The 25,733-nt window shown below is 40.1% G+C and overlaps 1 protein-coding gene across 22 annotated transcripts in view; it reads left to right on the forward strand.

Moving 5' to 3' along the window:
* Window positions 1-1,955: 1,955 nt before the first annotated feature.
* The window catches only part of LOC136849126 (tyrosine aminotransferase-like), a 123,045-nt gene continuing 99,267 nt past the window's right edge, over window positions 1,956-25,733 (forward strand). For 4 of the 22 annotated variants that reach the window (XM_067122151.1, XM_067122170.1, XM_067122160.1 and 1 more), the window contains exon 1: window positions 1,956-2,205. In XM_067122151.1, the coding sequence (XP_066978252.1) occupies window positions 1,971-2,205 (235 nt within the window). In that variant the 5' untranslated portion in view covers window positions 1,956-1,970. Of the gene's footprint in view, window positions 2,206-2,562; window positions 2,643-3,714; window positions 3,835-4,549; window positions 5,068-6,399; window positions 6,491-25,733 lie in introns of those variants that run through there. The other 18 variants (XM_067122180.1, XM_067122323.1, XM_067122306.1 and 15 more) reach the window with 16 other exon arrangements.

Consider the following 25,733-nt stretch of genomic DNA (forward strand, 5'->3'; position numbering starts at 1 on the left):
TTGTATCTTTTGTTCTGATTTTTCCCGTGGTTGATTCTCCTTTACTTTGTATTTTTTAGCGGGTGAGTGAGAGGAAGAAGGTTAAGCCCTCGCAGTTGTGAACCTTAATCTCTCGTAAAAAAGTGCATTTCTTCGTCCTCGCTTGACATTCTTAATCATTCGAGGACTCGTTTACGTCATTCCACCACCAGCTGCTACAGTGAAATTTATCTCATTTTAAATTATATGTATTCATAAATGTTTAACCATTTAAATTTAAATTTATTAAATATTTAAAATGCATTTTTTCCATCTCTACCTTTTCACTTAAAAATGCAAAGTTTAATGATATGATCCTGGTCATTTCATATTGATTTTATATTTACATATTTAACACCCCCCCCTTTTTCCGCTGAAGGCTAATTACTCGCTAAGCAAGCTCCCACAGAACAGAAAGCTCCTAAGTAGAAGAAGAAAGAAAGCACAGAGGAAAACTGAAGTTAAAGGTTCTCTGCCAAACAGGTAAATACCTGGACACAGGTCAGAAAACTTGGGTAGTGGTTCCTGATATGGTTGCAGCCTTGCTTCAACTTAGGAAAAATCACTAATGTTGGTCGAGAGACCATTCCACGGTTTCAAAAGTGATGGCTTTGGAAGACTCCTCGGTACTGAGAAACTACTGCAACAACAAGGCCGATAACGTGGCACCTCAACAAATAGCGTGGATGCTGATGCTCTGCATTTGTTCCTGTGGCCAAACAGAATATCTTTGGATATGGTTTAGGGTGATGACCATCGCTTGGGAAAGAATATTATTCCGATACGTTAGGACATCGGAAGACCTGCGAACAACATCTGGTTATCTGGCAGCGTTAGATTATACGTTTCTTCTGTGCTGCCAAAAAAAAAAAAAAGTCACAGTATTGAGGTATTGCCAAATTTTTGTTAGATTTTAGTTAATGTGGAGACTGTGTGAATTCAGTCTGTTAATCAGATCAAAGTGAATCAATATGAAAGTCCTATATTTTGGAGTTTATCGCTCTTGAGGTTGTTAGTGAGAGAGAGAGAGATTTCATGCGAAACATTAGATTTAAATTCCTCAAATAATGGCACTCGAGTATCCCTAAATGATGAGCAATATGCAAAACTGATACAGTGAGTGCCAGAACATTTGTTATAGCCATGAAGCATTAGTTATTTGCCTTAAGCATGCCTAAGAAAATTTAAATGGAATGTTGACAATGTTAAAATTTCTCTCTCTCTCTCTCTCTCTCCCTCTCTCTCTCTCCCTCTCTCCCTCTCTCTCTCTCCCTCTCTCTCTCTCTCTCTCTCTCTCTCTCTCTCTCTCTCTCACAACCCTATATACGACTATTTGCCAACCTTCTTTGACCTATCTCAAATATATCTTCCATACCCGTTTCCACCTGTTAACGAAGCCCCCACCATGTTTGTCCCAGTTCTCACGAGGATTCCACATTTGTGGTCATCTTCAAAACCAGCAAAATAGAACAGGAAGCAGAGGACAGCCCTGAATAGTAAGTCTGGTGACTTACCAGGATATTTGCCATTTTTGTGTTCTCGTAGCGAGAGGAGAAAAGTGTTATAATTATATACCCGAAAAAAACTGCCCGTGATTATTCTAAGAAAGTTTGGAGAAATCATTGATCACTGAGAATCTTAGGAAAAACAATAAAGCCTTTTAAGTCGAAACTTTAAGTTAATAGGCAAAATGAATTTGTTATATAACTCTGTCACCAGTAACTTTTGGGTTAGGACCTATCAAGTAAAGGAATTTACCTGCTGGCAGTTAGAGCTGAGGAGTGGCCCACCTTGGTTAACGAAAGCCAGATTTTTCCAGAAATATTACCAGTTTTGATCACACGCAGGCGCACTCACACATGGCCTTTACGTCCTCAGCAATTATCATCTGGTCTCCCATTTTCAGAAGATTAGAAAAACAGATAACATGATAATGTGTTGATGAAAATGGAATGTCAAATGAACTTGGCAGAGCGTTTTGGCTTGAGAGAGAGAGAGAGAGAGAGGTGTGTCACTGTTTCAGCCAATCAGCATCTGCCGCCGTCGCCTCACAGCCCTCACACCTTCTTGCCAGCCAATCAGAAAGTAAGGTTAACTCCCGGCCCTCTGCCGATGTAGGAGAGAGAGACAATGTGAGAAGAATACCTGAGCAAGATTTTCCAGATTACTCCATCGCAAAAAACAACGGTTTGTAACCAACCGGGGCGTTATTATGAAATGTATTATGCAACATCGTTCTTTTATACCAATACTTTCGATTTTCTTTTAAAGATATGCATGTTTTAATAATTCAGAGGTAGGTATTAATTGTTGGCTATTGTAGATGCGTAGCTACAAACTAGTCTGTGGTGAGATGTGTACGAATAACCCTGGAAATCGTGACGACAGCTTATTAGTGTAAAAGTGGTATCTGTTTGCTGGTCGCGGTTTCTGGTTTGCCATTTTTGTATACCCTGTAGTCCGGTGCATCCCTCTATTGTTTCCTGTATACATTCGGCAGCTCCAGTTGAAGTCACTTTGGCCCTGTTGCTATGCTGTCAGTGCTCAGGCGACCGCTTATTCATAGACATCTAAAATTTCTAGGCCATTTTGCGTCCGTCTGCCAATAAGTATTGTTTTCGAAAGTAATGCTTTTCGTTCTAGTGTTTAATGGGACTGAGAGCCCGGACCCAGTTCTCATTTCATTTATAACTAACTATATATATATATATATATATATATATATATATATATATATATATATATATATATATATATATATATATATATATGCGTGTATGTGTTTGCGCGCGCGCTTTGTAAAATGCTTGCGCATGCATGTGTAACGTAACTGAAGAACTTGACATGCATTGAAGGTACTTCAGCAACTGGTCATTACGTTGACGGGTTGTCCATTTCCTTAGGTGCATCATCCGATATGAAACTTGGCGTAAGAGCGGTGATGAAGCTGCCGAGTTCGCAACATTGTTGGGTCTTCTGGCGCTTTGCTGCGTCATACCTGAGTCGTTTCCTATAATGATTGTGTCATCGTTTCTTCTGATGTCATATTGCTGAAAAAAAAGTTCTGGTGTTGACATGGCATGACTGGGTATTGCAAGGAATGATATCCTTCCGGATGCTAAACTGAGAGTCCGGGAGTTAGGGGTTTCTGATAAGATCTTGGGTTTGGCCGTTACCGTTTACCTTCTCCCAAGTTCATTTTCGGAGCCCCTCTACCTACACTACCCTCGTCCCTTAAAATGAACCTTTTTATCTTTAATCATGATTCCAAAGAGACCCAAAGGTGTAGTTTCTGCCATGGCAACGCTTGATAAGATTTGCAGTGAAGCCCAGGCAACTGGGGATGCAGTCGTTCACTCTCTAGGGTAAAACATAACCACTATTGTTGACGTCATCGGTGAAAATGATCTGTCGTGTGATTTCGATTATCCGTCACCCTTTCTCTGAAGTGTCTGCGAGGATATCACGATGGCTTCTCTCTCTGGAAGGAAATAATCATCTATAGGTATCTTGCCTAGTTTCACCAAAACGTGATTGATGAAAAGGTAGGCAATTAACATATTGTGCAGTTATCACCGTAGACTAAGAGAAGAAGGGCACAAACTAGTCGCGTCGGAAGGATGGGTGTCGTTTAAAGGGGCACTGGGTAATAGGGGTGGCAGGGGAGTGCCCACATAAGAGCAAGGTAAGCAAGAGTTGGGTTTGACGGCTGGGCAGCCAAAGGTAGCCTTGGTCGCCAGGGGTCGCAGACTCGTAGTCAACTTTCAGCTAGACTGGCAAACAGTCTGTCGGTGCAGTTAGTTGGATCTGCGTAGTGTACCTCTCTCTCTCTCTCTCTCTCTCTCTCTCTCTCTCTCTCTCTATCTATATATATATATATATATATATATATATATATATATATATATATATATATATATAAATATTTATATATATATATATATATATATATATATATATATATATATATATATATATATATATATATATATATATATATATAAATTTATTTATATATATATATATATATATATATATATATAAATATATATATATATATTTATATATATATGTTGTGTGTGCATGAGCGTGTGTGTCTGTGTGTGGTCTTCTTTTGTTCTTTATATCACATTCTGTTGGAGTCGATTGTACATCATAATTTATTAGATATTGCCTACTAGGAGAAACGAGATGACCACATGTCCTTATATTTCAGTTTAGTAATTTTTGTGTGTGATCTCTCCATGTAATGACCGGAGTTTATCTGAAGGTCGGTTTTTTCTTCTGTGGTATAAAATATCGTTGTTAAAAACTTCACTGAATCAGTAACATTTGCCCAGTGACTCGTAAATTTTTAGCTGAGATGCAGCAAATTGTATTTTGTGGCTCAAACATTTCCGTATGGCAGGACTGTGCGCAGAGCCTCATTTCCAAAAGATAAACAGTCGAGGAATATTATAAAAAGTACTGAACAATATTAGTATCATCCAGGTGAACTGACTGGATCACTATATAGACGGCATTTTTCCAGATTTCTTGGATATTGCGAGTGATTTTTTTACATGTAGGGAGCGTTGGAAACCAGAGACAGTTGGATACGTAATGAATCAGCTTCCTTCCCATTAGTATTCACAGAGTATCCGTAGTGAAGGTCAAATCATTCCTGATTTTGTCGAGGACTGTAAACGAAGGCTAAATTACTTCAGTCAGTCTAGTGTGGTTTTCGCCTAAGAGACTCATTTAACTACTAGAGGTAATCACGTCAAGGCATTTGTATAATTTACAAGATTCTGATTTAATACCCCATATATATAACAGTAATAATAGGGGGAAAACCAGTGTCAGCATCGTGAAAGAATCAGAGGAGAACAGTGGTCGTCGACAGTCTGTAAAAAAAAAAAAAGCCCTTGGACACAATGAGGGACCGCAAGATCTGGAACGTAACCGCCTCCAACTATGCAACCAACACTTTCAACCCCATCAGGAACATCGTCGAGAACATGCAAATCGTACCCAACCCTGAGAAACCCATGATTGCCCTTTCCATCGGTAAGTACCCGACGATGCTCTTCGTCGTTGCATGCGTGTTTAGCCAGTTGCCTCTTTGGGTAACGAGCCTTGGCCACTCTGGTTTTGTTGATAAGCTGTCACATATGAAACATTTTAAACTCTCTCTCTCTCTCTCTCTCTCTCTCTATATATATATATATATATATATATATATATATATATATATATATATATATATATATATATATATATATATATATATATATATATATATATATATATATATATAATATATAATATATATATAAATATTAGATTTATTATTATATAATATAGTATATATATATATATATATATATATATATATACAAACAACTGAGATTTATTGATGAATCCAGTGTGTTCAAGAATTCACAACATGAGCTGTCTCGTCACACACCCAAAGGAGTAGGGGCTTATGAGCTGAGCAGCGGACCAAAACCCCTTCACAGGCTGTGCATTTACCTCTGTCTTGGAGGCGCTCTGTTTCATGGATATCAATGGCCTCCATTTTAAGGAACCCTTTCATGCCATATATCCAGCACTTTTTAGGTCTGCCTCTCTCTCGCTCTTTCTAACCCTCTGAATTGTATTTGTGTCACTAATAGAACTTCCAGTCTTTCCACAAGACCAAACCGCATCAAAAGACTCTCATCCAACTTGTGGACTACTGTACTTTTTACTGCTTCTGCGTATGTCCGCATTTATCACCCTTTCAGTGTTTTTCATGCCACATACTCTGTGCCTTCAATTAATCTCGACATCTTCAGCTATTTTTCTTCCATTGGCCTTCAGCATCTTGCTCCTCCCCAAATTTTCCATCTGCAGGAGGAGAAAGGTAAATTGTTATTCATTCTTTCTGCCAACTGTTATTTCTCTCTCTCTTCCGCACTCTTCTCCGACCTTTCTCAATTACCTACGAACTTATTATGCTTTTACTGTTTGAATTTATTATATTTTGGAAGTTAGTCAAAAGGTTAATAGGGACGGGTTGTCAAAATTTATTAGATCTCGTAATTGTTTTTAGCAAATACCAGAAATGCAGATCAAAAGGAGCTGGGAATGTTACAAAAGTAATGATAATGGAAATTTTCAATTGTCATTTTGTCTGATTCAGCGCAAATATTTAGTTGTAAACACTGCATATTTAAGCTTTTCAGAAACTTTGCAAGGTACAGTGTTGAATGCCTTCTGTTTCTACATATTTTATATTATGTCATATTTTTACAAATGTTTAAAATCATTCATGGTTAAAATTTAAGTAATTTTTTTTTTTGGCTAATATTCACAGACCGCTGAGAATCTCCTTTGGATGTTCATTTAAACATTAGGCAGCCTTCAACAAAGATGGAACTTTCGTTCTTTTCCTTTCCTCGGCATCACTTTGACCGATTCCAAGAGGCGCTTCATCTGGCACGATTTGGTAGAAAATCTAAATTTATTATGACCAGTTTTCAAACTCCGTTATATTTTGGAGCTCCACTAATATACCTACAAATTTATAAACCTGCGAAATTAGAATTTATTCATAATATGCAATATTGAGGTTAGGTTATCAGTTTTCCTCAAATGTTCTTGGTCGTCCAGTCCTCCCTTTATCCACGTGACGGTGGATCTCTTCCATAATTAGTTCTGTATTTTCTCTGAGTCTGCGTATCCGATTTTATTTCAAGAAACCACGACACACAACATTTAACAGTACCTCTTTCATCAACAGGGCACCTGAAATACACAAATGCAGTGTGATTAAAAACTTTGATAACTGCTGAGTACATACAGTAGAGCAAATGTGTGAGTAATATATCTCATCAGTGGCTTTGTAATATATTTTTCAAATTGTACAGAGACTTTATGGACACCCTGTGTGTGTGTATATGTATATATATATATATATATATATATATATATATATATATATATATATATATATATATATATATATATATATATATATATATATATATATATATATATATATATATATTACAGTCAACACATAATCAGTCATTACGCGAAATGCCTGAAATTTCAGTCAGGTAGCGAAATGCACTTAGGGACATTTGATCCCCCAGGAGCTAGTACTAAACACGGTGAAATATATTTGACCCCAGGGGCTAGTACTAAACACGGCGAAACAGTGTAGGTGACTCACTGTTTCGCCGTGTTTAGTACTAGCTCCTGGGGATCAAATGTCCCCTAAGTGCATTTCGCTACCTGACTGAAATTTCAGGCATTTCGCGTAATGACTGATTACGCATGTTGACTGTAACATATATATATATATATGTGTGTGTGTGTGTGTGTGTGTGTGTGTGTGCATACATATATATTATATTATTATATATATTCAATAATTAAAAACGTTTTTTCGTAGGTAGACAGCCATTCAGTAATCTAAAATCCATGTGCTCATTAGGTTCTTCATTCAGTTATGTATGTTATATCTTGTCTCAAGTAGTCTATAGTCATCCATATTCATATGTGTAGTAACACTTTGGGCATGGCTGCTACTGTCTGGCAGGGAAGTTTGGTGAGGAGTACTCCCTCACGAGGTCCAAGGACGACTTGGTTTTGGCTGCCCCTGGCTGGCAGGTTGATAAGTCGCCGCAGTTGTTTACGTATGTGTGTCGGCCGTCCATCACCTATCGGGGTTCCCACATGATTGAGGAAGTTCTTCGCTCTCTAGGCAGGCGGCATGCTGAAGGATGACTTCACCTGGTCCTTCAGGATGTCGTAGGTGATGGGGACTTCTAGTTCCTCGAGCCATCCTGCTATCTGCTCGAAGACGTCAGGAATTCGAGGACGACGTCTGCTTTCCGTGTCGCCAAGGTGATCTTTGTGCAGAAAATCATTTCCTCCCTAAAAAACCCTGCTTCTGGGTGGTAGAGTGCGAAGGGCGGCAGTCAGATGGAGGCGGCTGCGAGGCTTTCACTGATGGCGCGGGGGTTGTTGGTGTTGGCGCAGTCAGTCATCTCTCCAGTGTCACCAATGCAATGTGAGCGAGGTACAAACAAAAGTGCAGGCCAGGAGCTTACTAATTTATTCATTCAAAATTCACAAAGGTCAACAGCTCATGCGAGCCACAAAGTAGTCCCTTCCTCTTCAAATATCGAGGAAGGGGATCTACTCTTGGCATCTGTGTTTCTTCACAGATGCAAAATGACAGATGCATAGATGTAAAACATTTGAATATAGAATAGATACACATTGTTGAATAGCTGGCATAATAATGTGCAGAATGATAACAATACATGAAAGGTGGCGAAAACAGTGTTGGAGATATTTACATAAAACATTGTCATGAAAATCTGTTTCTCTCAGCCGCGTGGCGACTGCATGGTTTTTCTCATGCAGAGAAAGTTAATTTGTCAGGTAGGCCTACTAGCGGGGTGGGGCTACAGTACCTTCACTGAAATCGTTATGCTGTAGGTTCAATAATGTCTGTATGCTGGTCTGCTGGTTTGTTTGTTTGTGAGCGGGATTAAAAAAAAAAAACCTATATGCTGAATTTTGCGAAAGGTCTAACAGTGATCCTCATGATTGGCAAAAAAATGGTTATATTTCATAGGAGACCGTAGAGCAAATTATAGGGCAGAATAGGCTGTTTTCGAGGGTGGACTGCTTTGTCTATAAATATTGTAGATATGAATGTTCCAGGCTGAAGAAAACGGAACCTTTTTTACCACCACCACCATAGAGTTTGTACTACCAATTTGATTATTAACTCTGCAAAGAAAGTCTGACGAGGTTCTGTCTCCTCTTAATCTGTATAGTTTAGTTCGGATCCCGACATCTAACCGTTTCTGGCGGTTGTGCTGTATATGGTCACGGAATGCCTTTTCTCATTTTATCACCAGCCGTAAGTCCAATCCTGCCAGAGTGATTTAACACTGTCAAGTGTTGGAGTCGCACGCAAGGCTTATTGTAGACTGAACTTGGTTCACGAATGTCTTCCTATTTCCACAGGGTTAAGTGGTAGAAATAAAAAATGCAAAAAACCATGTTCAGTCTAAATAAGCCTTGCGTGCGACTCCAACACATGTAAGTTGTTGCAGAAGCAACTCAAACTGATTTTTTTTTTATGTGTGACCTTGTAGTTCCAACAGTTATAAACCATCGGTTCCACTAATCATTTTTGTGCTTTCAGCTCTTTATGATTCTTTCTATCCTCTCTCTTTCAAAGTGTAAATATCTATCTTATTTCTGTATCTGTTGTTGCTGTCATGTTAGGTCTTGTAAACTGGACAAAAGTGGCAGGACTGGTAAGGGCCCATATCCTTAACATGTATTTCTTGCGGTGCTAAAAGGCTTTCAGAGGCCCAGAGTGTGACGTATTAAAGTGTTATATATCTTTAGATGCACAGATTCATTTTATACGCTTACTGTTAAACAGGAAAGGCCTCAGTCTCGTTTCTGTCAGATATACCTTTTGTCCCGCTTTTTACTATGGTGCGTTTACTTGGATCAACCCTCACTAAATTCTTGGTTTTAGTGTTGTGATTACACTGAGGAAAGCAAAGTGATCATTGCATCTCAATGTTCACAGAATTAAATAGATTTTATATTTATCGTATTTATCATTGCATTTGTTATTACACTTTCGTGTGCAACTTGAATTGGCACTATCAGAAGTCGGATGGATCTCTTACCTGGCTTCCTTTCCCATAGCTGTTTCTTGCAGTGTGGGACTCGGGGAATAGGTCATCTTTTCGTGCTTCCATTTCCTCGGTTGCTGAAAGTTGAGGAGTCCAGGTAATAAGGACTAAAAATTAATTTTGAACTACTGAGATTTTTTTTTCGGCCAAAAAGCGTTATCAGGATAATGAGAGAAACAAACCTTCCCATAATATATGCATTACTTTTTTGTGATTTGATTATTTATCTGATTTGCTTTGCTATGTGAACTTTATCATTTTCAGTCAGATGGTTTAAATGGCCAAACAAAATTTCGATGCTACAAGTGAAAATGGAATTACAAAAGACAAGAGATTTAAAAGGTTCGTTGATATGAAGCGAAGACCGAGAGTTGAGATAAGGTCTGACCATAATCTGAACATTATTTTTGCAAAGGTAGTAGTAATTATTATGATAAACTAGGAATTACATTACTTTAACAGTGAAGGAAGAGAAACTATGCTTGACAGCAGGTATAGAGATGATTAAGCTTTTGTTCCTGAATGATATACAAACCTTTTGGTCTTTATATAGGAATTACCTTCAACGAAGCTGGAACCGGGCATTAAACTTTTAACAAGGTGGTAAGGTAGATAACTACCTAATGACATGGTGGGAGTCCCACCTGCCTGGTCGGTAGACCGTCACTTTACTTTCGGCCATCCTTGTGAGTAGATGTGCTTTGCTGCCCTCTGCCCTGCTTGCCGTTGCTTTCGCCGTGGTCTTCTGGAGACATTGCCTTTCCCAGTGGGATTGTTTCATTTTGTTGCTTGCCTTTTATGTATTTGTGTGCTTGCTTGATATGGGGCAAACCGACGAGTCATCTAAGCCATAAGGTTTGCAGTCATTATCGCTCCCCTATTGATGTAGATCCTTATTTCCTCTGCATGTCATGCAGGGGATTTGAGTGCAACCCCGATTCTGTTTGTGAGGAGTGCCGTGACTGGACTCCAGAGCAATGGAAGAAGTATTTGTTGAGGAGGAAGTACCAGAAGAAGCTCCCCAAGTCATCGTCTGATGGTAATACGCCCCTGATGACATTCTTGGCGAGTAATCCTTTGGATTATTTCATTCCCCCAGTGAAACTGTCATGCCTTGCTACCTCTCCTTCGGGAGGGGTTTTCCCTTCGTTGTCTTCTCTTGCCTCTTCGGGAGGAAATTTTCGTTGGGAACTAGAGACCAGAACGACCTCCCTGCAGTGGCCTCCGTTTGCTCCGGGGGAGACGAGTCTCCCTTGGTGTGAATGGAGGTTCCCCCGGACCCCCCCCAACTCAACCCAACTTTTGTTCCAGGAATGGAAGCGGAAGAGCTCCAGGAGACCTGGCTGTCTCTTGGTCTCCAAGAGTCCCTTTGATGAGGGGCATCTTCAGTCACCTCCAAGCAACACTTTCCTGCTCCCTCTCCTGTGACTCATTCCTCAATGACACTCAGATGCTCACCACGTCGATTGTCACATTAACAACCAATTACTTGATGCCTCTACCAGTATTGATAAACCCTATGTTGATGACCCCAGCAGTAGTGCACAAGACACTTGCTCCTGCCGTGGCCTCAGCAGGGTCCCTGTTCCTGTTCCCTGGGTGTCTGTTCCTGAGTCTTCCTCCAACCTTAGGGAGCAGATCTTCCACACCCTCTTGAAGAAGGCGAAGAAGAAGTCCAAGAAAAGATTGAGGAGAGTGTAGTCTTCTTCACCGTTGTCTTCGTCTGCTTCTGCCTCCTCCACTCCCTCTTCCAAAGCCCAAAAGTGGAGGAAGTAGGAGGTCGCGTCTCCCTCCCGGAAGAAGTTCCACACTGGGTCTTCTGAAGTGGTATCCCTCTCCGCAAGAGAGATGCAGGGATCTCTTGCTGGCTCTCCGCTGTCTTCGGACTTGGGGCCGTATCACGAGTTTTTTCGAGAGTCATTGATTCAGGAGCCAAGGGTGCGCAGACCTCTGAGGAGATCTAAGCACCTGGCACTTCTGCTCGGAGCTCTGGCTCCAAGCGTAGTGTTGTGCCTACCTAGGTCTTCGGTGGAACCTTCGCATACCCCGGAAGCTTCAAGTATGTGGACCTCCAAGGGGGCAAGAATATCTCAAAGGGCTCAGGTTTCTGGGAAATCTCGAGTCTTTTTGATCAGTCCACATTCTGGTTCAGGCACGCGAGAGAGGATGGGGTCCAAGCAGGTAGGTGCTTCCCCTCCCCCTTCTGCAACTCACCCGATTAGTCATCAAGAGTCCCAAGAGGGTGTTGCCGACCTGAGGGTCCACTCACTGGAAGTCGCGTCAAGGAGGTTCCCCTTACAGTCATCTTCTCGCCAGAGAGCTTTGCCCCCAAAGATGACTGTAGTACGTCAGAAGGATGGGACAGTCTCACCCAAGAGAGTGCAACCGCTCTCCATGGCCCAATTCCCATTCACATGAAAGCAAACGGATTCGCTCACCTCCCGAAAGCCTTCACGTGCGTCCACGCGAGCCTCTGCCCTCTCCTCAGGGCAGCCCCCCTTTGCATTCATGTGACAGGAGGGCTCTCCTAGACCTGTGAAGCCATCTCCACTGCAGGTTGGTGATCGCTTTCGGCCTGCCTTCCCTGTTGGTACCATGGGTTCCAGCAGGCCAAGTAAGGGTACTCACTCCCCTCTCCTGTCCCCTCAACTTCCTGGGGGTTTACTGGGAACCGCAATTTGGACAGAAGGGCCCACGATTCAGACTCACTATCCAGTTGTAGCCCTACCGCAAGGACTTACAAAGTGGGCAAGGTTCTTGGACCTACCCGTTTGTATGCCCAAGTGGTTGAGTGGGAGCCGGAGGTTCTGGTGAGGCTCTCCCACCTGCAGGGAGAGTATCAAGGGAGGACTGCACATCGAAAGGACCCGAAGGTCCTCTTCCCCGAGACGCAGATTCTCCCGAGATACAGAGGACCTTTTTGGAGACAGTTGCGTTGATTCTTCAGCACAACGATCTCGGGGAGGGGACCACAGCAACATCCATTGATCGTCCTTCTGGCCTAGAAGTCTACCGGGGCCCAAAGAAAGAACCCAGAGCTTCTGTAGGCTTCCCTTGGCCCTCGCTTGCCAAGGGTGTATTAGATCAGGTTAACTCACTTGTCTCTGGGGAGGAGAGTTCCCTTCGATTGAACCGCTCAGCCAAGCTACTTCCCCTTCTCTGCCTCGCCAGAAGAAATATTACGTGCTCTCGACAGATCCACTGCTGATGAAACAGGTTGACCTGGACTTGGTTCGACGAGCTCTGGATCTATCACTGCAGCAGCTTGGAGTGGAAGACGTAGTCTTCACACAACAAGAAGCTGCAGCCCTGGAAACCACTGCAATGGCAGCCTTTCAGGCAGTCTCCTGGTTGGACCTTTGGTCCCTCATGATGTCCAAGATTGCAGCCACAGGGGGTCCATTAACCCTGCTGAGGACTCAACCTTCACAAGACTGTGCCAGTCTGGGGGTAGGGCTGTCTCCTACCTGGCCCACCAGACAGCAAACCTGTGGGCCAACTTGGTGTTGAAGAGGAGGGACGCTTTCCTCTCTTGGATCACCAAGCACATTGGCTCGGACTCAGCTTTGGCTCTCGAGGAAAGAGGTAGAACCCAGCACCGGTCTGGGTTCTACCTCTCTCTTTCCTCGAGAAGAGGTAGACGCTGCGGTAGACAAATGTCACTTCTAGGATAACGATCGACTTGTTCACCAGGTAGTGACAAAGACCTCCGGTTCTTTGCGGGTTGCTATGGCCTGACCTTCAGGTTCAGCTAGCAGTTCCTCTTGTCTTAAGAAGTCCCAGACTTTGAAGGGCACTTGAGGAGCAACCCAGCCTTCTTCTGCCCCTACCAAGAAAGGTGCACAGTCGTGCCCCTTTTCCCCACCCTTTCAGTCCAATAGAAGGAAGGGAAACAAGGGAAAAGGGAGGAAAATGCTAGGGTCGGCGTTCCTCTCCACAAGCTGCCACCAGTGGGGGGTGCCTGTCAAGCCATTGGGCAACATAGCAGAGACATGGAGCCTAGGCCTGGGTGGTAGATGTCCTTCAGGAGGGCTATCTACTTCCCTTCAAGTCTCAACCACCCCTCGCCGACTCTCCAGTCCGATTCCAGTCCTTCTTGCTCAGCTCGCTGAAAGATTGCTCTCTCCGGTAGGAGATTGCGGTGATGCTGAGAGAACAAGCTATAGTGTGACAGATCGGTCATCAGGCTTTACAGACGAATCTTTCTTGTCAAGAAAGAATTGGGGGGTGGAGGCCTGTTATCGATCTCTCTCCCTTGAACCAATTCATTTGCCAGACTCGGTTCAAGATGGAAACGGCCCGTTCGGTGCTCGCATCCATCAAGGAGAGCAACTTCATGCTTACGGTGGACCTGAAGGGTGCGCATTTTCAAATTCCCATTCATCAGTCCTCTCACAAGTACCTTTGCTTTGTCCTCAGGGAGACAGTATTCCAATTCAGGGTACTTTGTTTCAGGCTCTCGACCTCTCCCCAGGTGTTCACATGAGTGTTCACCCTAGTTTCAGCTTTGGCCCATTTACTCGGGATAAGTCTATTGAGGTATCTCGATGATTGGCTAGTCTTGGAGAAGTCTCGTCTGCAGTTGCTCCAAGACAGGGATCGCTTTCTCGAGTTTCGCCGCGATCTAGGGGTCGTAGTAAATCTCGAGAAATCTGATCTCATGCCAAAGCAGAGGCTAAAGTACCTGGGTGTGGAACCAAGAGGACAAGCGCCTTCACATCAATATCCTGGAGCTCAAGGCGGCCTTCCTGGCTCTCCAAGAGTTTTGGGATCGAGTGATGGGATACTCGGAGGTGGTGTTGAGCAACAATGCCACAGTAGTGGCATATGTCAACAAACAAGTAGGCCTAGTGTCTCTTTTGTTACACCAATTGACAATGCAGGTGCACAAGTGGGCTACCACTCACTCGGTAGAGCTGTCAGCTAGATACATTACAGGCAAGAGGAATGTAGTGGCAGACATACTAAGTCGCCAGGGTCAGGTGATAGGGACAGAGTGATCCCTCCACATGGATGTCATGGAAAGGCTTTTTGATCTTTAGGGACACCATTGATCGACTTGTTTGCCATCCAGCAGAACAGGAAGCTCCAGGTATTTTGCCCCATCGTTCCCAACCCATGGGCAGCAGCAGAGGATGCTTTCCAACACTCGTGGGACAACCTGGATGCGTATGCCTTTCCACCGTTCTGTCTGCTCCATTCCGTGATTAGTAGGGTAATGATCACCAAGAACCTCAGGATGACCCTGGTGGCTCCCAAATGGCCACATGGTATCCGGACCTGCTAGCTCTTCTTATCGAGGTACCAAGAACAATTTCCCAGCACAACCTCCTGTATCAGCCACTTCACGTTTGAAGACTATCCAGCACCTCTTGCGAACGAGAGGCTTTTTTTTTCGCCACGCACCATTAGAGATGATTGGATATCTGCAACAGTCCTCTGCCACAGTCTACCAAGGGAAATGGGCCGTCTTCTGTGGTTGGTGTCGTGGATGGGGTGTCTCCCTGGTTGGAGCTACTGTTCAGCAGGTAGCAGATTTCCTCATCTTCCTTCACTGAGAGAGGCTCCTCTCCGTCTCAGTGGTTAAGGGCTATAGAGCTGCCCTGGGCCTAGTCCTCAGCCTGAAGGGCATGGATATCTCCTCCTCACTAGATATCTTTGCTGATGAAGAACTTCAAGAAGTCTTGCCCTCCTAGGGAACTTAGGCCCCCTGCATGGGATGTGACTCTTGTACTCAGGAGCCTGACTCATGCACCATGCAAGCCCTTATGAGAGTCATCAGACAAGGATCTGACCCTCAAGACTGTTTTCTTGCTATCCCTGGCATCAGCGAAGAGAGTGGGCGAACTACACAGACTTTCCTACAATGTAAAACATTCGAGGGGATGGGGATCTGTTATGTTCAATTTCATACCAGATTTCGTAGTAAAGACTCAGAATCCATCGGTCCCTGATGCCAGATTCGAGTCCTTCACAATCCCCTCCCTAGAGGACTCTGTTGATAATGATCCAGATGAGATGTTGCTGTGTCCTGTTAGAGTGCTGCGGTGCTATCTGAAAAAACCCAACATCTCCAGCCTGAGTGTTGACGACTCTTCATTAACACTGGCTCAACCAAGAAAGAAGTGTCTGGCCTCTTGAGACAATCAAATGGGCGTACCCCACATTGAGCGAGAAGGACTCCAGTACATTCCACATGAGAGCTCACGAAGTTAGGGGCATTGGTCCATCCCTCACGTTCAGGAAGAATCTGTCAGTTCCTCAGGTTCTGAAGGTGGGGCTGTGGTTGCATCAGACTACTTTCACCTCCTTCTACCTTCGGGATATTGCCCACAAGTCCCTAGACATGTTTTCCTTGGGTCCTTTGGTGGCTGCTCAACAAGCTGTGTAGCTTACCCGGCTCCTCTAAGATGTCAGGTTGCATCTCGCCTAAGGGTATGGTTGTGAACAAGAGTGTGTTGAGTGACTAGTCCTCTTCCCCTCCCTCATTCCTTCAACATTGCCCTCCCCTGCGGGCAGAGGGTAGGTTATTGGGCCATCACAAGCTGGAATGGGCGTCGATGCAGGTGAGTTATATTTAACTGAGTATCGTTTCTATAATCTATCAGATATATAGAAGCAAATCCTTCCCTCTCTCTAGCAAGGGGAGAGAAGGACAGACAATGTGAACCCATTGCTTATACATGGCCACATAATTGTCTATGACAAGATTCGACCTAACCTTTCTTCTTGAATGATGTTGCTTTCAACCCATCTATTCGAGGAAGTGCCCAGAAGTCTGACAGTTGAACATGCAGTTCCTATACGTCGTTCATTTTGTCAGAGGCATGGTCCTCTTCCTTGATCTCTCGACCAGGAAGGAGACCTGAGCGCGGCGAACTACCAGTCAGTTCAGAGACTTACCCAGCTTCCTCCCTCGACAAATTTTAAAATTAATTTGTATTTTTCCTAACCATACAAACCTGAGGTCTTTGTAGTTTAATGCTCACCTCATGCCACACCTCAAGCTGATGCAAATTACCTGGGCCCAAAGTAAAGTGACACTCTACCCATTGGGCGGGCGGGACTCCCACCCAGTCGTTAGGTAATCAACTACCTTACCACCATGTTAAAAGTTTAACGGCCAGTTCCAGCTTCGCTGAAGGTAATTCCTATATAAAGACCTCAGGTTTGTGTAGGTTAGGAAAAATACAAATTACTTTTAAAATTTTTATTTTTCGTAGATGGTGGTAAGAACTTTCAAGTGTGATTATATATCTCTGTAGCTGTATGATCTATAAAATCCAAGACTAAAAATCCACAAGCATTTTCGAAGAAAGATCTTCACATGGAAGGGGAATGGGTTGTCTCCAAGCCTGATGAAACACCTTCGCTATTTGACATTAATAGGTTTTTTTCTTTAGGTATTATTATGTATGCAAGCTCTTCTTCTCTAGGGGTATTATTGTTATTACTATTATTCCAAGCAAAAAATATTTTTGTAAGTTATATTATAATTATCTCTCCATTTACCATCAGATTGTTATCTTGTTGGGCCGATACAGTCTCCTGGCTGATTGTATCACATGGACCCAATATTGGTGATCTCTTCCTTTTGAGGCTTCATCGAACTACAGTTATACTAAAATGCAGAAATGTCAACAAATAACATTTCCTCCTGCATGACTAGTGGGAAATCATTATCATTTCAGTCTCCCACAATGAAAAGGCTAACACCTCCACCCCCACCCCCAACAAAATCAGTTGTGATGTTCATGTTCCTCACAGGCACTCTTTGAAGGTACCAAACAAGAATATTGTTTAACAATATGCAATGGTTTGAAAGGCGTTCATTGTTGTTTCTGCTTGTGGAAATGACGGAAAAAGTCGGGCAATTAGTAGCAAGTTTTCTTCCTCTTGAATGGTGACTGTTGAGCTTTGTTCCCGGACTTATAATGAATTTCGCTTTCTTCCTTTTTGTTTCAACATCTCGATCCTATTGAAGCGGTATTGACATCTGACTGATTGTATCACCTTATTGTAGGGCTCACTGATTCATTTTGAAAGTGCGATGGCCAGTTTTGTCAAAATTACACATTTTCATGTAAGTTTCAAATCAGATTCACCATTTATGATATGGAAGTTGAATCATTAGTGATATAGAATGATTCGTCAGTTTCAAATACGAATATAAAATGTTGTAATTTATACTTACTCTAAAATTATTATTTAATTTCCAGTTACATTTACACGTTATATATATATATATATATATATATATATATATATATATATATATATATATATATATATATATATATGTGTGTGGTTTCCATTTCCAAAAGTCTCTTTACAATTTAAAGAATATATTACAAAAGCCATTGATGAGATCTCTTAATCAGAGTTGTTCTATGTGCTCAGCAGTTATCAAAGTTTTCAGTCACACTGTATTTGTGTATTTCAGGTACCCTGTTGATGAAAGAGGTACTGTTAAATGAACCCCTAAAAAATAAATGGCTACTCCTCAAGAAAAGGCATAATGTGTGTCATGGTTTATTGAAACAAAATCAGATACTCAGACTCGGCAAAACTACAGAATTAAGTATGGAAGAGATCCACCGTCACGTCCATCAATTTGTGCATGGCACAAGAAATTTATGGAGGCAGGGACAGTGCTGGTTAAAGGAAGGAGTGGACGACCAGGAACATTTGAGGAAAACACTGATTGTGTACGACAAGCCATTGATCATTCTCCTACAAAGTCCATCTGTACTGCTGTCAGACGCTTACAGCTATCACGTTCATCAGTGCACAAAGTCCTACACAAGAACTTGTGATTGTATGCTTACAAAGTGCAACTCATACAGGCACTCAAGTCAAATGATAAACCAAGACGAAAAGAGTTTTCAGTTAGCATGCTGGAACGAATTTCTGAGGATGAAGCATTCCTCAGCCTAGTTTGTTTTAGTGATGAGGCGATCTTTCATGTTTCAGGGAAACCGTACTCACATAATGTGAGAATCTGGGAATCAGAACATCCCCATGTGACTAGGGAACTTTACCAAGGTAGTCCAAAGGTGAATGTGTGGTATGGGATCATGTGCAATCAAATCATTGGTCAATTTTACTTCAATGAGGCATCAATTACTGCAGATGTTTATCTTGACCTTTTGACTGAATATGTGGCACCACAACTAGATGACCTTCAACCAACCATCATTTTCCAGCAAGCTGGTGCACTACCACACTGGGAACTGCATGTTTGTGGGTTCCTAAATCAAACATTGCCAGACCGGTGGATTGGAAGGGATGGCCCAATTCCCTGGCCAAATTGTTCACCAGATATCACTCCCCTGGACTTCTTTATGTGGGTTTATGTTAAAAATATCATGTATAGAACAAAGATCTGTATAGAACTGATATTAAGAAAAAGATCTCTGATGCCATTGCCACCACTGATGGGGCTATGCTACAACGAACATGGCAAGAAATCGAGTACTGTCTTGATGTGCATCATGCAACTAAGGGTGCCCATATAGAGGTGTATTAAATGAGGCAAAAAAATAAACTTTAGTATCTACTCATTTTGTAATAATTTCCACATATTTGTCAGTCCATTTTCTTTTGTAATATATCTTTTAAATTGTAACGAAACTTTATGGACACTATATATATATATATATAATATATATATATATATATATATATATATATATATATATATATATATATAGATAGATATAGATATAGATATAGATATAGATAGATATAGATATAGATACAGATAGATATAGATATAGATACAGAAAGATATAATATATATATATATATATATATATATATATATATATATATATATATATATATATATATATATATATATATATATATATATTATCATATATATATATATATATAGGCAACAGGCAAGCAACAGGCAAATGCATCATCAGGAGATCCATAAGACAAGAAGTCTTTAAGGTTCTTTATTAAGAAACGTTTTGTGCAATCCTTTGCACATCATCAGTCTGCAATAAATTATAAACAGCAGTTCAAATTAAAGTTAAAATGACAGTTATTCTACTGACAGTAAAAAAAATTTTTTAACGTAAATGTTAAGGATTTAAAAAGACTTCTACTAAAACCATGAAATATATCATCATCTCTTTATGACTAGTTTCGGCGTTGAAGCTTTGTTTACCAATGTCCCGGTCCTTACTTGAGCTTGCAGTGCAAGACACAGTTTTTATTTTTAATAATGCTCTTTACTTGCATGTCGAGGGAGTAGCTATGGGTTCCCTTTTGGGCCGTTGTTTGCTAACTTCTTCCAGAGTCACTTGGAAGAAGAATTTTTTTTAAATAATTGCCCAGCCCAGTCTAAGCCGGTTCTATATAAACGATATGTTGATGACACTTTTGCCCTGTTCTCTTACCCTTGGCAATGTCATGAATTTCTTGATTTTATTAATTCTGTACATCCCAATCTGAAATTTACTATTAAGACAACAACAAAATTCGTTATCTTTTTTGGATGTAAAAATCACTAGAGATCAACATCCCTTTACGACTTCTGTTTATCGTAAGAATACGTTTACAGGCTTGGACAGTAACTATTTTAGCTCTTGTTTTTATTCGTTTAGGATTAATTCTATTACAACATTGGTACATCGAGCTCTCAAATATACTTGTAGTTGGTCCAATTTTCACTTAGAAATTGATCATTTATCAAAGTTTTTTCTGTTAATTCGTATTCTCAATTCTTAGTTCAGAAAATAATTAATAATATGCTTACTAAATATATGTTATTCCCTTTACTCAATCGGATAAATTACGCTTAAAAATAAAAAGTATCATTGAGAGAGAAATAGGTTTTTTAAAATTCAATTTGATTCCTATGAATCCAAAAAAGGGTTGGAAATTTTTTCTCCTATAAGGACAAGTTACAGGATTTTATGCGGTCCAGCATTTTTTATCTATAAATTTGAATTCCCAAGATGTCTTGGTACTTATTATGATTCCAGTAAAAGAATGTTGCAAGTCCGCTATTACAGCCACTTAGGACTCAGTTACCGTACAGGTTTCCGTATATCCAACCCAGAATTTCTAGCATTAGAACACATGCTACTAAATGAAAAATTCACGTTGAAAAAACACATTTTTCGATTCTCAGTGCTACATCTCAAACTGCCTTTTTAACTACCCTTGAGTTATTTTATATAAAGCACCTGTCCCCTAATTTGAATAGTAACACTTCTGCGGTTTCTCTCTCTCTCTCGCTTAAGGTGTTGTCTGGGCATTGACGTTTCTTCAGGCCATTCTTCCCTCTTGCGTTTTATTGGAAGGTAGTTTAATTTTCTTGACAAACTTGGTGAATTTTAACATGGTTTTTTTTAAATATAATTTGCAGCTTTTATGTTAACATTTACGTTAAAATTTTTTTTTTTACTGTCAGTAGAATAACTGTCATTTTAACTTTAGTTTGAACTGCTGTTTATAATTTATTGCAGACTGATGATGTGCAAAGGATTGCACGAAACGTCTCTTAATAAAGAACCTTAAAGACTTCTTGTTTTATGGATCTCTGATATATATATATGTATATATATATATATATATATATATATATATATATATATATATATATATGTATATATATATATATATATATATATATATATATATGTATGTATATATGTATGTATATATGTATATATAGGGAGAATAGGATGGTTCGGCCTTTTTGTTATTTTTATCTTGAAGTAAGAGTTTAAGGAGCAGTGATATCCTTGTATGTCAATGTGTTGCCTCATCATCCTACATTTACGAGTAAATGTGGCAAGTCATATACTTTACTATACTTGAAGCTATTTAGCTTCAAATACAAGTTTCCAAAATGTCTGAATCATACCTACTTATGGTGATGATTTGGACAAGAGCAGAGTATTGTATAATTTGAACAATTATTATAATTGATATTTACCTTCAGTTCAGAAATAATAAAAATCAACTTAAAAGATTCTCTTCTTTGGTGAATGGCGGATAGAAAATGTAACTCAAATCCGCGATGTCTGCTGAGAATAAATGTTGAAGTAGGCTTTAAAAAATATTGTATCCTTTATAACAAAAACTAAATTTGAAATATCCTTGCCATCAAATTTTTAAATAACTAAAATTTACTTGAAATTATTCTCTCCATGAGTAAAAATCAAATACATGTTAACCCAGGTACATGACAGTTGTTGTGCCTAAAAGTTAAAGTTGGCCTAACGTATATTGTACCCTGCAAAACAAAAACAAAAATTGAAATACCCCTGCTTTATTTTAAGAGTCTGCTGAACTGGGTTTGGAAGCACTCCAATTACTGCTTCTTCACCAGTAGTTGCTTCATCCTCAATTTCTGGAAATCTAAAACTATTTGTAGCAAATTTATGTGGTTTTCTTACATAAAACAAAGATGAAATTCATCATCCTCGTCTAAATTGCTGATTAATAGACTGCTACCTTTTACTGGATCCGTCCCAACAAGAAGAAAATCTCCCTCCTCTGGGACTTTATCAATGAAACTAACTTCTGTGTCTTTGATCTCCTCCTTTGAGATGTCAGAAGAATTATTGTTAAGTTCCGCTGTCAACAGATCTTCAAGGTGGTGAAGGTCTTCTGTGTCTAACTTTTTTGTATTTTTCGTGCTTTTTGATGTTCTTCAGCTATCATTTCCAAAAAATTATTTCCTTCTTGGCTGGGTTTTTTGGCTTTTTCTTCAGTTCTTTCTGTTCAAGTTCAAGCTTTTCTGGAATATTCTCAGTAGAAAACTGCTGTTGTGATGATGGTGTAGGGTGTGGCTGTAAAATCTCTTCTAGTTTAGTTTGGAAAACAGCAAAGTTTGTTTTATTAAAACTTGTCCTCCGAGCTAGGTTTGTTGCCTCTGGACTTCTTAAAGAGAGATCCTTTTGCCTTTCCAGGAAACCAGTTAGCCAGTCTTTTCCAGCAGATTTTTCCCTATCCCATGATTCTGGCACTGGTGTTTTGTTTGCAATTGCATAATCATATGCCAGCGTCCTTGTTATTTTAGTTGATAGTCTGTGAAAAATAGCAGAGCACTGTTTCAGATAATCAGCTAATTGTCTTTCCAAGTGGGCACTTAGGACTAGCCTAACTGAGAAAGAGGGTAAATGAAAACCCTCCTTGTCAACCCTGTCTCTATCTCTTTTCACATAATCATAACATGTGCTCAGAGGGATTCCAAACTTAGGAGCAATTGTTCTAACTGAACCATCCGTTTCTATAAACTCCTGAAGTGCATTTTCTATAGCAGCAGCATCCCTTTCCATATTGGTTTTCTTCATATACTTTCGTCCCATGATATGCGTAAGGAACTGTAATCAATCTGAAACAAAAGAAAGGCTATTTTTCTCTGTAAGGAGGGGTTCTGTGATGGGTTTATGAAGTGCCTTATAATCAAATGGGGGCCTAATGAAGGGATATACACAAAACATAACTTAAATATTGCTAGTGAAAATCTTTTGTTTCATTGTTGGAATTCATATTTAGTAAAGGTTTGCTAGGAGGGATGACTCGGACACGTCTGAATCATCCCTAGTATTCTTTGGATATTACCCTACCTTAAACTGTCCAAATCATCCCCCACGTATCATAACCATTTAATGACACTCACAGCTCCAAGTCCTTCGAGATTACAGGCGGGTAATAGCTATAAAACCTTCATCATACAGTACAAATTCACACCTAAAACTGATAACCAACTCCCTTTTCGTATTCACTACACCACAGCTTATGATTCAAATACAAAAAATTATATAGGAAATGAGATAAGCCACAAAAATGAACCTCTACACTAAAGTATGCGTCCTCTCTCAACCAAAGACTCATGTGTCAATGATAAACAAACTCTCACGATTTCACATGATTTCTCAGAGCTGAGGGCCCCATACGTTTTCCAGAAAATATACTGTCCGGACCATTCCTTCGTCCGAACCATCACAACTCTACATACATATATATATATATATATATATATATATATATATATATATATATATATATATATATATATATATATATATATATATATATATATATATACACATTATATATATATATATATGTATATATATATATATATATATATATATATATATATATATATTATATATATATATATATATATATATATATATATATATATATATATATATATATATATATATATATATATATTATATATAATCTACCGATCACTTTTTACCAGGTACGTATGTAATTGTAATAGCCACAATGTCCTCTTAACTTCTCGAATTCTTCACACTTTTTTGGATAGGCTTGTCACTGCAAAGCCTTAGAGCCATCTGCAAGAAATATGAAGTAAATTATGCTATCTGGTAGTAAGATTCGAACCCATATCCCGAGTATCAGCACGAGGTCACGTTGGCGACCTGACCACCGGAAGGATAATTGTCTATTGCCGCTCATGCATACATACGGCATACCTGTCAAATTGAGATATATTTATTAGAGTTGGAATAGGCATTTCCTTACCATCATATCCAAGTGAGCAATCGTTTTTATTGCTCTTTAGGCTGAAATGTATATATAGAATCACCTGGTCGTCACTTTTTAACAGATACATATTTAATTGTCTTAACACAATGCCCTCTTAACTTCTCGAATTCTTCACATTAGGATTTACTTCGTATTTCTTGGATATGGATCTAAGGCTTTATAGTGACAAACGTATCCAAAAAGTGTGAAGAATTCAAAAGTTAGAGGACAGTGTGGCTATTACAATTACACACACACACACACACACACATATATATATATTATTCAATGTCAACTTGAGTTCCATGCGAGAGAACTCTTTATTAAAGCATGCTTGAAGCCGACAGTCGGTAAAAATACAGGCACTGATTTGCAAGCAGGAGGCAAACGAAGTTTTCTGCTATGGCACGGTCGGTAGTGCTTTGTTTGCCGCTCCCAGAACCCTGGATGATGCGAGTTCAAACTACTTGGGAGGCGGAAGTCAGGTGGAAGTAAGATGTGAATCGTTGAAGAGACAGAAAACCTTTCACTCAGTTGCTATCAATAAGCATACATAAAGAGCTTCCCAAGGTATGCATGCATAATTATAATGTTCCATATAAGGAACTGCTCGACGCTCTGTTCATGCGCGCGTCAGCTTCAAAGCCAGCTTAGGGTAGTCACGATTATGCTCTCGCAAGGTTTGCTTCTGCTCGGAAAATGGTGACAGAGAGTCAGAATAGCCACCGGGTTCATAGGCCTTTCCTATGTAATACTACTTTGGTTCTTTATAGACTGCATGCTTCAGTGATAGGAAATGAGTCAAAGAAAATGTCATTTCAAGGGCGGAGACTTTGGTAGGCTACCATTAGGTTGAAAGAGTGAGAAAATTTTGGAGAGGTGCATGACTGGAGGGGAAGTGAAACCTCCAAATGGAGGTAAGCTAGATTTTCCCATATACCTTTTGAAAATGTGTTCTTAGTCCTACGAAGTTTTGTGTCAAATGATCCTGTGACGTTTTATCTGTATCGAGAGTCAGAGAAGATCAAGATTCCAAGGAGACTGAGTACACACATTTTCTCTCTCTATCCTGTCTAACCAGAGGGCAAGCTGAGACAAACAAACAAACAAACAAACAAAAATACTTGATAGAAGGTTATTTGGCAATCTTGATTAATATGCCAAATATGGCCATATCGATGAAAAATTAGCTTTGCTTGTGTTAACTTGCGAACACGTAAAATCATTGCATATTCTGGTATTTAACTGCTACCATTCAACATAAAAGTTACACTCGCCGAGTTGCAAACTTTTTAAAAATTGTAAGTATCTTTCCAAGGACCTGACAGCTGACGACAGTACACTTCCCATATTACTATCGTTGCTTATTTCATCATTACATTAACATTGACAATGCAAAGAGTTTTGTCATTTTTGAGGTTTTGTTTCACTTGTACTTGTTATGCTTGCTTTTGCTGCTCACAAGCCATCGTTACG

The sequence above is a fragment of the Macrobrachium rosenbergii genome, chromosome 2 (assembly GCF_040412425.1).
Source record: "Macrobrachium rosenbergii isolate ZJJX-2024 chromosome 2, ASM4041242v1, whole genome shotgun sequence".
Lineage (NCBI taxonomy): Eukaryota > Metazoa > Arthropoda > Malacostraca > Decapoda > Palaemonidae > Macrobrachium > Macrobrachium rosenbergii.